This window comes from Convolutriloba macropyga, chromosome 9, assembly GCF_964194025.1.
Source record: "Convolutriloba macropyga chromosome 9, txConMacr16.3, whole genome shotgun sequence".
In the NCBI taxonomy this organism is placed as follows: Eukaryota; Metazoa; Xenacoelomorpha; order Acoela; family Convolutidae; genus Convolutriloba; species Convolutriloba macropyga.
Window position 1 is genome coordinate 16,790,221 of NC_134476.1, and position 15,720 is coordinate 16,805,940.

The 15,720-nt window shown below is 31.8% G+C and overlaps 2 protein-coding genes across 4 annotated transcripts in view; both read right to left on the minus strand.

Moving 5' to 3' along the window:
* Nucleotides 1–15,720, minus strand: part of LOC142345644 (cytochrome b5-like) — a 287,355-nt gene that overhangs the window by 162,893 nt on the left and 108,742 nt on the right. The window lies entirely within an intron of this gene.
* Nucleotides 1–15,720, minus strand: part of LOC142346084 (melanin-concentrating hormone receptor 1-like) — a 67,992-nt gene that overhangs the window by 10,938 nt on the left and 41,334 nt on the right. Inside the window, exon 3 of one of the 2 annotated variants that reach the window (XM_075398585.1) lies at nucleotides 4,227–4,576. In XM_075398585.1, the coding sequence (XP_075254700.1) occupies nucleotides 4,227–4,576 (350 nt within the window). Of the gene's footprint in view, nucleotides 1–4,217; nucleotides 4,577–15,720 lie in introns of both variants that reach the window. The other variant, XM_075398584.1, reaches the window with a different exon arrangement.

Genomic DNA, 15,720 nt, shown 5'->3' on the forward strand with positions numbered 1-15,720 from the left:
GTATGCGAAATTTTGATAAAAGAAATTTCATAACGCATATTGTAACAAAACTTAAAACAGTCAATGAAAATGCATTTAAAATTTTCCACTGAAAAATTATCAATTTCAATTCTTTCTATGCGAAGAACACTCCCTTTCACATTTTTTATAGCAGAGGTCAAAGACAATATTCTTGGCTTAGACTTTCTGAATTAATTTGAACTAACAGTTAGTTGTGATTAAACCACCTTAACTGACTACATAACAGTTATTTCTACGAGATATTCTTAAACTTCAGTTGAAGACAATCACATATCAGTCCAGGTTGTCAATGATGACTTTTCGTTAATGATAAAGATCGACTAAGGACAAGCGTGGAAAAATCTTCTGATGTTTTTAATTGCTATAATTTTAAGGTCGAAGGAAGACATACATCAGTTCACAAAATTGAAACATCAGGGAAGCAATTTTATCTAAAAACCAAGACTGTTGGCTCCAAGAAAAACCAAAATTGCTTTTGATGAAACGCATCGGCTCATCACTTTTGCATTTGGTTCTGAAGAACAAAATTGGCGATTGGAGACCCTGTGAACACTATCGATCTCTGAATGCCATAACTGTCAGAGATTATTATACAATGCCTCAGCTTTCTTTAGATGAACTTATGGGACGAGAAATTTTTAGCAAGTTGACCTGGTAAGAGCATGACATCAGATACCGATTCACTCAGATGAACTAGCAAAGAGAGCTGTAACTACATTTTTTTCTTCTGTTCGAATTTATCAGAATGCCATTCGGTCTGAAAAATGCAGGAGAAACATTTCAAAGATTCATTCATGAAGTTTTTCAGAACATATAAGCTGTGTCTGTGTACTCAGACGACATATTGCTAGCAAATTTTGATAATGCATTGCTTCTTGAAACACTTAATCGCCAGTTAACAAGATAAAATGAAAAATCTAAATGCAAATGACTCATACAATAGTCAATTTCTTAAGATATGAAAATTCCTCCGACGAAAATCACACACTTGCATCAAAGCGTGAAAAATTGATTATTTTTGAAAAGCCGAAGATTACAAACATCTCCGGAGATAATGGATTTTTTTACAGGAAGCGTCATTCGGCTTATGCAGAATTTAGTGAGCCGTTGCAGCAGCTTCTCAAATCAAGTGAGCCAAAACAGAAAATGAAAGGAAATAAAGTTATATAATCAATATTTCTTCACCATATATCACCCAAAACTATATTTTCATTAACAACTGATGCTTCAGAACCATGCTATAGAACTTGCTATGGAGCTTCCCGTCAGGTATCGAGTTGGGACAAAAACTGACCATCAGCATTTGTCTCTAGACGCCTATCACAAGCAGAACGCAGTTATTACACAATAGACGAAGAATTGCTTGCAATTTATCGTGCAACAGTTATTTTTTTTATCTCAAAAAAGGCAACAAAACTGCTGTTTATACTGACCACGAACCCAGAGCTCGCACGTTTTGGCAAATCAGCGGTTTTATTAACCAGAATCCTCAGCAAGCCAGGCAGCTTTCTTTGATAGCTCAATATATGATTATGAGGAATATTTGAATATTTCTTTGATAGCTAGTGAATACTTGAACGGATCACTAGAGAATAATATTCGCAAACTGAATCATCTCTGTGATAAATCTCTTGGTCAGTGATCTATTTTGCCCCCGGATTGTTGCTTTGCTTTTTTCAGCCAGTTCGATGATTAATGTCATCCTGATTGGAAAGTAATGAGAAATATGGTTCTAGAAAGATTTTCAAGGTCAAAAGTTGGTCACTATATCATATTGTGGTGAAAGGAATGTTTTCAATGCCAACAGAAAAAGATTAGCGGACACACAAAACTTAATTCATATGAGTTTTTTGACGGTTTTACCATGTCTAGTCATATACACCTAGGTATTTTGGGAGCACTTTCACCAGGTTTTCCTCAAGGTATTATGGTGAGGTTTACTGACAGAATAACAATATGAGTTGAAGCACAACCTTCATCATTGACAGCAGCTGCTGTTACAACTGATTCTTTTCTAAGTTCGTGTTTTTCTAGATTCGGTCGATCTTTATACATAACCACAGCAGAAGTTTTCTAATTGAAATTTTTAGAGTTCTTACTTTAAAACTATTGGTTTTTGTCGGCTAAGGACAGCTGTGTATTATCCTTATCATCTTTAATGCTTATCATCGTGCTCATTAAAGTGGCTAAAATTGATTGGCTCAGAAACTTGCGAATTGTTCTGTTTGGAATCCAAAATAAACCAGACGAAAACGGAATTTGCGCATTATCTGCTTTAACTGCTTTGATGATGTAGTCTCATATTCCTTATTCAACAAACAATTATAAAAATTGTCTTCTGATGGTATTTTGATCACCAACAAAGTCATCTAGACTGTTTATTATTCAACTCAGAGAGAAAAAAAAACAGTATCAAAATCCAAAGACAATGATTTGTGGCTAAAGAACTCTCTGAATGTTCTCATGTTTGGTTATTGTGTTGATCCTGTTCAACAGCCTTTAAAATTTCTTTTTTTGGTCCACATGGAATAGTCTCTTTCAATCATGAGTTGAACACAACGCAATGAAAAAAATGGTTTGAACAGAACATTTACTATAGAAATTCTAAATCAATGCATTTTACTTTTAGCCAATAAAAAGGGACTTAAGTTAAAAAAATAATGCACAAGAGAGCCAAGTTAACAAAAATGGTGTGACAAAATAACTTCATAAGAGCGCTATTGTCTTTGCCATATAATCGAGCAGTGCTCAAAAGTTGTGACAGGAATGGTCTAATCGATTGGTTTCCTTTTGTTTGTGTTGGCTTAAGAACACATCGAGAGGGCTCTTGGTTCTGCTCAACGTGCCAAAGCACACTCACTTTTAATCATGTGCGCATAAAATTTGAGAAATTGGGCAGTTACAAAACATTTTTTTTATCGACATAACTGCAGCTTTTGCAGTTTAAATGTGTATCAAATTTTTTTTCACATTTTTTTCGTTTGTTCATAGTATTTTGTCCCCCTGACTCCCCATGAATTGTCAGTAAGAGAAGCATTTATCATTTCAAAGAACAAACAAGCATAAAAACCAGGTTTTGTACGGAAAAGTACAAAATTGCCCTAAAACGCGGCCAACTACATCCATTTTAGCACATATTTTGTCCTCTTTTACGACAGAAACTTGGCAAAATTCAGCATTTCTTACTCCTTTGTAAGCATTTTTTGACAATAGAAGACTTTTTTGTTATTTTTTTCCTTTGCTTTCCATATTTGTTTATTTTCCATGTTTTGATAATTTTGGTTATTTTTGGTTATTTCTGGTTATTTTGGTTATTTTATTGACAATAGAATACTTATTTGTTCCTTTGCTTTCCATATTTGTTTATTTTCCATCTGTTTGATAATTTTGGTTATTTTGGGTTAATTTAGCTTTTCTTTTTACTTTTGGGCGACGTGGAAATCCTACTGGATGATGTGGACAAGTTGTTAACTGGGCGATGTAGACGACGTATGGGACGATTTAGATTTTGTTTTGGTGGATATTAAACGAAGTTTTTGGGTATTTTACTTATTTAGTTGAATCTTCTACAATATTTATGGTATTTTTTGAATTTTGGTGGATTTTCCATTTTCGCAGTATTTTGGATCAACAACACTCGGGAGGGGAGATATGTAGGATACAGTAATACTTAGAGGTCATTGTATCAAGTATAATCACGTAAAAAGGACAAAGCGTTCAATATAAAATCGTTGTTGATTGTCTTTATTGCAGTTGATTTCTCTCTATGCTTCCATTATAGTAGCAAAAATTTATACCTATTGTTTTAAAGGGAAAAGCGTGTTTAAAATTGAATTTAGGATTCCCCAACTCCTACAGAGATATGGAGTTTTACTATAATCTACAAACATTGTGGCAATTTGTCTACTACAATATTTGTTTCAGGCAGAAAACAAACGATAAGTTTCTATGTTTCGGTAATAGATTTCTTAATTGTTTGCAGGTTTTAAGAGCGCATAAAATGAGAACCAAAATATGAAGTTCTTTAGGTGCGAGCCGGTGTTTATCTTCAAGAATCTGGCAGAAAAATGGTTCTGCTTGCAGATACGACCGATTAAAATGTTCGAAACAGTACCAAAAAATTGTAAGAAATGTCCCAAAAAAGGAGTAAACACTCAAAATACCATTTTTAAATTTCTCGGCTACGGTAAACAAACAATCGGAACTCCGTTTGGTCTTGTAGGGTTCCTGGATGATCGCATCTTGATTTTCCAGACAATAAGAAAGTTGGCTACGAAAATCACCAAAAGAGGAACCAAGAGCAACAGTCCAAAACTGGACACAAGCTGGTAAAGTTCGGCTTGCTCAGGTGTGAACCAATCATAGACCCTGACCCTACACATTCCTCGTCGTATTCCATTCAGATTAACCACTGGCACCGAAGCGACACACGACAGAGCCAGTGTTGTCAATGAAGCCATGAGGGCGTATTTTGGTTTGGAGTTTTGAAAATAGAATATTGGTAACCAGACTGCAATTATGCGATCGATTGAGAGGAGCGTCAACATGTAGTTGGCTAAAAGAACCAACCATATTTATAATTGACTGCGTTTTTCAATGTATCGATTTATCCATGGCCCAGGGTGAGATGGTAAAAAACATGAGGATGCAATTTATTGTCTCATTCCGAATCGGAAGATCAATTTATAGGAGGTAAAAATACGACGCACAGGATGATTAGTCGTGCCTCAAAATCATGCTGCATCGAAGCATAAATCGAATATTTCGAATCATGAAGCCATGGTAAATCTTGGTAAATCTTGATAATTTTTGCTTAATCCTATGAATTCATGCTAAATCCGGTATAAAGGTGCTTTTTATTTTTTACAACATGGTATAGCTTGCCTTGTCATCGTTAATTTTTCTTGGAAATCTTGCCATCATCTTGTTTCTTGACAGCCATGCAAAGATCGTACAAGTTCGTACAAATCTTGATATTTTCATGTTAAGTACCATGTCAAGATCTGGGCAAGACGTAACACGATTTAGTATGTTTCTTATCCAGATATACCAAGATTCGCTTCACTGGGCACTTTTTGGAATCATAAAACTTTTTGTAAAGAGAATTTTTCTCTAATCTATGAGCTAAATGAATATAATAGCACTGATAACTCATAAGATCACTCCTAAAAGAATCAATGAAGCAACAATATAGATTGTGACAACAACGTACTGTTCCATATAATGAGACAAAACTTGAACCAGGCCTTTGAAATCATCCTATGTTTTGTTGTTTCTTTTTGTGCTTTTAGGGTTTTCTTAAAACAACTGCGGAAAACTTAGCCTGGTTTTTTTTACTCAGAGTCTTGAGGTTTGCGGGTTCTCACTGTATTTGCTGAATTATTATTAATTTCAGTGAAGTTGGTGGAAGATTTGACATGAAAAAAACTAACTTTTTAATTATTCAAATTTTTTATCGAGAAATAATATTTTGTCTTTATAATTTGAACTTTAAATGAAGCTGCATAGTTTCATTTTGTGATTCTCTGGATTTTTTAACTTGATAACAAAAGTGCGAAACTGAAGCAGCAACAAAAAATTTCATTAATTTTGAAAATAACTCTTTCGCTTGCAATTGTGCGGAAACTGCAACTCAAGGATAAAATAAAATTCGAATCTTTCTTTAGCTAAAAATGTGAAAAGCTCTTTTTAAAGAATTGATGGGCTAATTCTTCCAAATGTTTATAGCACCATGAGTCAAATTGACACAGATTTTGTTTTTTTTTAATCTTTTCAAATTTTTCTGGAAAAGTTCTTTGCACAATTTTTACTGCAAAAATTTGGTAAATGTTTTTGCTCAAAAAAACTTATAAATCTGGGTTGTGTTTTATTTAAAATATTTGATTAACTACTTTGGATTTTGCACATTTTTTGGTCACTCTAAAAGACCAAAGATATCACTTTAGAAGATTATCACTTCAAAAGACCAAGATTTTACATGAAAGAGGTAACCGTCAGCAAATGAGGTAACCGTCAGCAGTGATAATTTTTTCAGTTCAAAACTTTCGTTTTAATATGAACCTGAATCTTTTATCCTGCTTTATACTATTTTGTCACTATTTTGACGCTTTGAAACATGAGGCATCGTCAATGCGTTGATAAAGCTAATAGATCAAAAAGAATCGTTTGGGAGAGATACAAACCTGGTATCACTCAAAACCGGAATCAGTTTTTGAAAAGACGATTTTATATATTAAGTTTCTCAAAAAAATTGAGGTCCGAGCTTGGATATACTGACTTGAAATTTTTTCCTCATTTTTCTAATGCAAATTATTAAGCCCATAATCCATATACAAGCACTTCTTTTTCTAAAACATAAATAAATCGGCGCAAATTTTGCTTATTGTGAAGGCAATAGACACTGTGATTGTAAAATCTCAGTTACACCGAGGAATGGGAAAATTTTAAGCACCGCAACTCGCATATATACTGGTGCATGATTTACCCATTGTTATCTATGGGAGCGGGTTGTGATGATAAAGATGTTTTTAAGCTCAAGCTGCTTAGTATTTCAACATAGTTTTCCTCCTGTAACAAGAACTTAACAACAAATCAATGTACAATTGTTGATTGTTGCAGCAATTGCGTTAGAAAACAAAAATTGAGTTATTTAAAGACGATAACTTTTCTGCATGCTTGAAATTTCAAGGAATCTTGCGCTGTATGTTTTCCTATTCCCTTTCCATTTTCACGTCTTTGTTTTTGAACAGCGACAATTGCTTGACAACGTTGTAAAATTTATGTATGATGCGAAATGATGTAGAAATTGAAATGTGGATTTTGCGAAAAATGTGAATACCACACCACAAGCTTAATTAAGGAACGGAAGGGTTTCACTTGGGGTCTGTTTTTATCATTTTTATTTATTTATGAAGGCGTCAATTAATAATGGGCGACAGTAACAGGAAGCAATGAAAAATTTATCCAGTCTTGTTTGAAAGAACGGAGTGGAGAACTGAAGAAAATGCGTTTAACTTCGAATTACAGCTGTTCTGATCACACCACGTATAAGCTGGATCTCTCTAGCCTGTCAAAGTAATAAAATTTGCAAATGCAGAAACATTTCGATGGCTAAAATCCCAACTTCTAAACAAAGAGTGAAAAAGAAATAAAAAAAGCGTTATCAAAATTTTTGTAGACAGAGCTACCAAAAAATCTTGTTTAATTAATCAAATAAAGTAATATAAACAAGCTACCTATCCCTTCGTAATCTACAATAATTTTCTTCTTGAAAGGTAATCTTTTTACTATTTTTAATCATGTGAAGTTTGAGAAAAGTTAACGCTTAATACATCTACAGAAAGTTTTACAAAAGCATATACTTTCAACAAGATTTCCTCCATAATTATTTTTATTTTTCACTGATATAGAGCATTGCTTAAGGCGCATCTGTTGCTAAATATATTTTTTTAAACATTTAATTTTTAGAGAAACAGAAGCTTGACCAAAACTAATCCAACAAAGTTACTCAAACGTTTTGAAAGCAGGCTTAGGCAAGCAAAAATATCATTTCCTGCCTTGAGTGCTTCAATTTCTCGTTTCAAAAGAGAAACAATTTCTACATTTTAAGGCAACAATTTAGATGCGATATACTTAACTCAGCAAAAAATGATTTAAAAACAGGGTAGTGGTAAAAAGGTTCTATCTGCGCAGTAAGTGTGATTAGGAGTGATTTTAAGAAGGTTATCCATGCAAAAAGCAATTCTCATCTCGTATCCACATTTGATGTGAATACTTGGCTCAATATGCTTTTTACATAGATAACCCTCTTCCTTCCAACTACTACAATACGTATAATTGTTAAAAGCTAACTCATGAATACCGGTTTAACTCTTCAAATCGTAATATTATATTTATATACATGCTCTCTAAACTGAATTCTAGAATGACCATATTTATACCTATGAACATAGATACACAATCTACATTTTGCATTTCTAAATCTAAAGAAGTAAATATGCTAAAACCTTACACATATTACACGTTAGATATTGATCTGGATTACTTTAATGTTCCTCTAAATGCTCAATACTCTAACCACTCTCTCACATATAAAACAATTATACTCTAATTCTCTACAATTATTAAAACACTCTTTCCAAGGTTTTTTCTTCACTTATCACGCTTCTTTTTCTTTTTTCGAAACATTATCATTTTTCGCCAATAAAATACACCATGTCTCGCTCAACTAATAGTATTGTCCATAGTGTAAACTTCTGCGATGTCTGCAATTTGACTTTTGAAACCAAGAAAAACTAGACAAACATCAACCTTACGACTCTAAACATAAGGAATTGTTAGAGAAAACTTTGATGAAGTTGAAATTAAAACTGAAACCCCGAATAAAGCTAAAACTCAAAATTCTGATGAAGATGAAGCTAAAACAGAAACTGAAACCAAAAATGAAAACTCTGCTGAAGCTAAAACTAAAACTATGGAGAGAGTGTATGACCAAGATGAAGATGATTACATTCTTAAATCCAAAGACAACACCGAACTCAAGCTTGTAGTACCATGTTGGGTCTTTGGCGAAAAGATTAAAAATCAGATTGGTCTACAAACTCACATGAATAAACACTGGAGAGAGAACGTTGTCTTAAACGATAATTATAATATTAAACCAAGCTTTAATCAAAGACAGTTATTATTACTAACTGTATTGATAGTTTTATCAATTCCTGCAACCAACCTTTATGATCCAAAAGATTACATATTAGATGAGTTCAGACCATTTAAATCATATAAATATAAAGTTACCGCTAATTGTTTATATAGAAAGAGAAACAAAGATGATGAAGAAGAAAAGACTATTAAAATAATTTAAAACCGACGAATATATGGCTAAAGATCACCGACTAAATCTAAACCAATGGCTGGATTATGTTAAAGAAACGTTTGAGGGTTACGGCTATGATTATGAGTTTATTGGAATAACAGACAAGCAAGTGAGTATAGAAAAGACTAAACAATCACTAGGATCTTATACTCAACTACCACCCGGTTTAAGAGATAAATCAAAAGCAAATCTAAATATTAGAAGTAATAAATATAATTGCCTGCGTCTATGTATTACAGCCGCATTACATCACATAACCAAAGATGCAACTAAAGAAAATAAATGTATTGATAACCTAGTCGAAGACTGGTTTGATAATATACATAAATATTTAATGAACAAACATAATAAATATAATATTAAGTTTTGTTTTTACCGACCTACTCAATTCGGTAACATGGCCAAAGTAGAACTATTAGAGAAAAGCTCAGACTTTGCCAAAAATCGTAAGAATGTAAGAATACTAATCTGGGATGAACATTGTGCTCTAATTAAAAACATAGAAGTATTATTAGAAAGATCCAATACTAAAAACACAAAGTTCTGGTTTTGTGATAATTGCAACTATTGGTTTAGTTCTAAACCTAAGTATGAAACGCATGAATGCTGCACACAAATCAAACCAAAGATTGTCTACCCCAAACTAAAACAAATCAAATTCAAGAATCATCATAAACAACAAGAAGTGGAGAATGTTATATTTAATGATGTTGAAAGTTACATGAAGAATTAACACTAGAGTATATGGAAAATGGTATATTTATATTAGAACACTGCTTCAATCTATTTGTTATATTAAACATAGACACACACACACACACATATATATATATATATATACATATATATATATATATATATATATATATATAAATATATATAATATATATATATATATATATATATATATATATATATATATATATATATATATACTCATTTCTCTGCATTATATTAGTCTACCAGATTGCAGCTTTCATTGTTTCCTAAAACTAAATCAAGTTAAATAAGATACAAAACAAGATGAACAAATGCTAAGAGACCTCATTGGAGCAGTGAGAGGTGGTTTATGTGGTGTTATGGGTAATAGGTTTATTTATAGTCAGAGCAATAACAAAAGTAATAGTAATAGTGAGAGCAATAACAATAACAATCGTACTAGTAACAGTAAAGCAATAGTAATAGGTCTATATGGTACATCGATGCTAATAACTTATACGGTTATGCCTTAATGCAAAAGTTGCCATCTAAAGATTATGAGTATATTAATACATCTTTAGATGAAGTGTTAAACACTAGTGATGACCGTGATTATGGCTATTGGCTTATCTGTGATTTAGAGTACACCAATGAATGCAAAGATAAAATTGCTAACTTCCAATTACTACCTCATAGAAGAGAAGTAGAGAAGAATGAACTAGGATACAAACGAAGACCTGTATTCTCTTCAAAAAGCAAGAAACTAATAATAGATCAGAATAATAAATATGAATGTCCAAAACACTATCGAATGTTAAAATCGTTGTTAAGATGGGTATAAAGTTACTAAAGTCCATAGAATATTTGAATTTAAATAAGATTATATTTTTAGAGACTATATTGAACTTAATACAAAAATTAGAGCTGAAGCTAAAACTGCACCCGAGAAAGATATCTTTAAGCTAATGAATATTTGTCTGTTTGGTAAAACTTGTGAGAATCTAGTCAATTAGTTAAAAGCTAATTTTCTAACGGATGATTATGAAATACTTAAAGCTGTTAATAAACCAACATGTAAACATGTAATTAGATATGATAGTTATACTCTAATAAAATTTCATAAAAAGGAGATACAATATGAAATTCCAATATACTTATGCTCAACTGTCTTAGAACTTAGCAAACCCCACATGTATGAATTCTTCTATATTGTATTACAACCATCACTTAAAGATATAATGCTACACTACATGGATACTGATAGTTTCGTAATAATTTATACTGAAGGCAAAGTTGATAATAAATGTATGGACCTATCCCATCTATGTAACCCAATCAAAACCAGAATAAAGTTCCAAGTAAATTCAAACACGAACTTGGAAGTAGAGAGATAGAAGAGAACACAGTACTAAAACCAAAGACTTATAGCGTTAAGAGCTATGCAGCAAAAGAGAAAAGAATAAAGAAACAGAACAACGGCAAGCATTAAGACTACAATAATGCATTAATGAATAATAAAGAAAGAAGTGTAAAAGAATGTAGAATACAGAAAGTGGGAGATGAAATGGGAACAATTAAAACTAGTAAAAGAAGTCTAAACAACTTTGATGATAAAAGATTTTATGTAAATACTATTAAAAGCTATCTTCTTGATGAGAATCTATATCTATTCAAAAGAGATCTAGTATATAAAATTAATGCAAAAGTTACCATCTAAAGATTATGAGTATATTAATACATCTTTAGATGAAGTGTTAAACACTAGTGATGACAGTGATTATGGCTATTGGCTTATCTGCGATTTAGATCACACCAATGAATGAAAAGATAAAACTGCTAACTTCCAATTACTACCTCATAGAAGAGAAGTAGAGAAGGATGAACTAGGATACAAACGAAGACCCGTATTCTCTTCAAAAAGCAAGAAACTAATATTAGATCAGAAAAATAAATATGAATATCCGAAACACTATCGAATGTTAAAATCGTTGTTAAGATGGGTATAAAAGTTAGAGACTATTTTGAACATAACACTAAAATGAGAACTGAAACTAAGATTGAACCCAAGAAAGATATCTTTAAGCTAATGAATAATTCATTATTTGGTAAAATTATTTGGAATCCTTTAAAGTATTTAGAAGCAAAGATTCGAACACATGATTATGAAATACTTAAAGCTGTTAGTAAACCAACATGTAAAGATGTAATTAGATATGATAGTTATACTCTAATAGAATTTTATAAAAAAGGAGATGCGATATGCAATACCAGTAAACTTAGGCTCAACTGTATTAGAACTTAGCAAACTCCACATGGATAAATTCTTCTATTATGTATTACAACCATCATTTAAAGATCTAATGCTACACTACATGGCTACTGTTAGTTGTGTATCAAGTTTTACTGAAGGCAATGTTGATAAAAGTTATATGGATCTGTCCCATCTAGATGACCCAATCAAAACCAATAATAAAGTTCCAGGTAAGCTCAAACACGAACTTAGAAGTAGAGAGATGGAACAATTAATAGTACTAAAACCAAAGACTTATAGCTTTAATAACAATACACCAAAAGAGAAAGGAATAAAGAAAAGAACAATGGCAAGAATGAAGACTACCATAATGCATTATTGGATAATAAAGAAACAAGTGTATAAAAAAGTAGGATACAAAAAGTTGGATATAAAATGGCATAAATTAAAAATTTTAATGAAGTCTAAACAACATTGATGATAAAAGACTTTATGTAAACAATATTAAAAGCTATCCTATTGATGAGAATCTATATCTATTCGAAAAAAATTTAGTAAATAATATACTACTCTAGATGTAGAGCAGGAAAAAAACAAAAATCTAACAGTTAACAATATTCTAGAACTAACTATAAATGATGATAGAAAGCTAATTTTATCACACTGTTTTCTATTTATTATAACAAATTTTTTTAAATGGAAATGACTAGTACTAAGTGGGATAAAGGTATAGATAAGGCTTGGTGTTGGAGTTGCGATATGTGTCAAAGTAAAGCTTTCTTATGTTTTATATGTAATGGTACTATAGCATATAGAGAGAGACATAACCCTATGGTTATACATTATAATGATCCTAATCAATATTTAATATGTAGAAAGTGTAAAGTCAATAAACTTCTCTCTCACTATAGATTTAAACATTTTACTTGTAGGTTAAGCTTGTATCTAAATAGATATAGATTTGGTCATACTAAAGAAAGATTAAAAGAACATGTAAAGAAATATAATATCTGCGAAGCAGGTTCCCTTTGATTGAAATTTAGTTCTATTAAAATGTTATTGGTGTTTCCGTTAGTTTATATGTTATTATGTATTATCAAAATTGCTTATTGGAATTATAACAAATATTCTAATTTAAGGAAGAGATTTAAAGGATATAGAAATGTTATACTTGAACCGTTCGAAATGAAAAAACATAACCTTTTTATTTATGGATCATCTAATTCATGCGAAACAACATTTACAAAAGACTTTTGTAGTTTGTACGACAGTGTTAATGTATTCTGTATTGATGCCATTGAGTGGAAGGAATAAAAACTATATGGCATTGACGATTTAGAGTTATTAGATAATATTGACAACTTCGCTAATAGTCTTCTTATAATTGATGATATGGGAGAAGCCATTAGATTACCAGCTATAGTTTCATTATACACTAAAGGTAGACATCGCAATATTAATATAATATGTGTAGGTCATACTGTAACAGATTTAAATACTAAAGCAAGAGATAATACACCAGCTATATATATATATATATATGTATATTACTTTAAATAGTTCACAATATTTCGTTGAAAGAGTACAAGAGAAATTTAAAATTGATTCTAATCTATATAGATTTGAACATTAAAAATATGGTTTAAAAAATTTTAGTATTATTGGTGACTATTATATTGTATAAGACAAAGATAAAACTGTTGTACATGACTCTAGAATCCGCGATCTTGATATTGAGAAGTATATTGATTTTACAGAGTTTAATGATAAAGAATTCAATATACTAAGTAGTTTTTTAATGGATAGAATGATAGAACCAACGCATATTAAACCAAATGAGTTAATGTTCTGTTTTGTAGAATAAATAAACTTTAAAGAAATAAATAAACTAGTAGTATATAGGTGAGCGACTCTCCCCGGGGGGGGGGGGGGGGGGGGTTGGTGAAGACCCCCATGTATTAAGATTGGTTTTAGCAATTTTTGGCCGATTAGGGTCTTCCCTAATGTTTTATGATATGGAAAAGAATCTAGGGGCGCCTACATGTATTAAGATAGGGTATAGCCGCCATATATTAAGATTAGGTATAGCCGCCACCATGTATTAAGATTAGTTATAGCCGTCGACATGTATTGAGATTTGTTATAGCCGCCGACATGTATGAAGATTAGTTATAGCTGCGGACATGTAATAGGATTATTTATAGCCGCCGACATGTATTAGGATTAGTTATAGCCGGTGACATGTATTAAGATTAGGAATAGGGTCTAGGGTATTTTTTGAAAAATTTTTTCTGTTTTTGGGTTAAAACTACGTCATAGTAGCTGCTTGGGGTCAATAATTTGGATAGTAATGATCCGCGCGTACTGAATTAGATAATTAGGATCCGCACCGTTAATAATAGAAGTATGTTATTTTTTAGCAGTTTATAGTTTTTTTTTCAATAATTTTTAAATACTCTCTTCTGATTGGTCAAAAATGACAGTTTTTTTAAAAAATTGAATTGGAAAAGTTATAAATAACAGACACAGTATAAATTATGCACATCAAACTACAAAATCGCGCGAACATTTACATTAAATAGGTATAAATTTTTATCAAAATAAGTGAAAACCGAGGTACATTTAGCCGAGTTCGTTAATAAAGTCGACAAAAATGAAAAACTTGCCTAGCTAACTGAGTAAAAGGTACAATTGTTAAAAACTAATGTCGACTTTATTGACCACCAGCTTAGTGTATACCCCAGTAATCAAATTTACATATAGTTACTAATAAAATTTAGTACATGCACATCATGAACATTGTTCAAGTTTGTTTGTAAAAAATTAAATAGCTGAAATGCAGCATAAGTAGTGTAGAACCCACACAAGTTTTGCATTTTATGGAGTGGTCTGTGTATCATTTACTGATATTTTTTATTAAAAATCTGACTGATCGTGCTAGAGAATCCGCATAGTAATAGTTCCTATTGAGGCGACCAATCATTATCCAATGTTCACCAACCTCACTGCTTGGGGAAGTGTTGATGATCGCAAAAGTGAATTTGGGTAAATTTGGGACAAAATCAGCTGGAAAGGATCCAATATACCAGAATTTGAGCTCTGGAATACGTTCAATAATGTCACGAAGTGAGGTGTTATCCATGACAAATAAGTTATCTTTTCTTTATCTCACAAGCACCGTTTGTACAAGGATTCCTGACAGAGCAATCAAGTTGAAAACTTTCGTTCTGTTGTGAGAAGCAACAATCTTTGGATTTTGTGATTTTGTCGACCGTTTCTTCCTGGGTGCTGGGATAAAACAAAACAATAATTATAAAAAGTCCAAGGAAAATTAGCGAAAGAAGAGAAATATATATATTTGAAGTTAGTCTACCCCAGTTGACATCCATTAGTTAGTTATTTTGATGTAGAGAGCAACAGCTACATAAAGAGGTTAAACCTACAAATGTTCCAGCAAAGTATATAAAATCGTAAAAATGGTGAAAAATCTCAGACATTTTTAGCAACAGTCCCAAACTGATCAATTTTAACAGTAGACATCCTTTCTTCCAGAAAAATTATTTCTGTCACGTTTCTTAGCGAACGATCGAAAAACATTTCCAATCGAATACTTTCACCGCTGAGTTCAGGATAATGAATATTTTCTCCAGCATCTTGAACTGAAGTGAGATCAAATACCAGTACGTAGTGGTTCTCAAATTGATGATTCGGTAACGCAGGAATTTCCTCGTTAAAATTCATTGCTTTCATTGTTGTTACGTATGCTCTACAGTCATTAGTTGCATCAAGTGATACTATGGCTCTACCTCAGCGAACAATTCTAAGTTCTCGCAAACCAAATTTCTGATAATGGAAAGGATTTTCTTGAAAATGT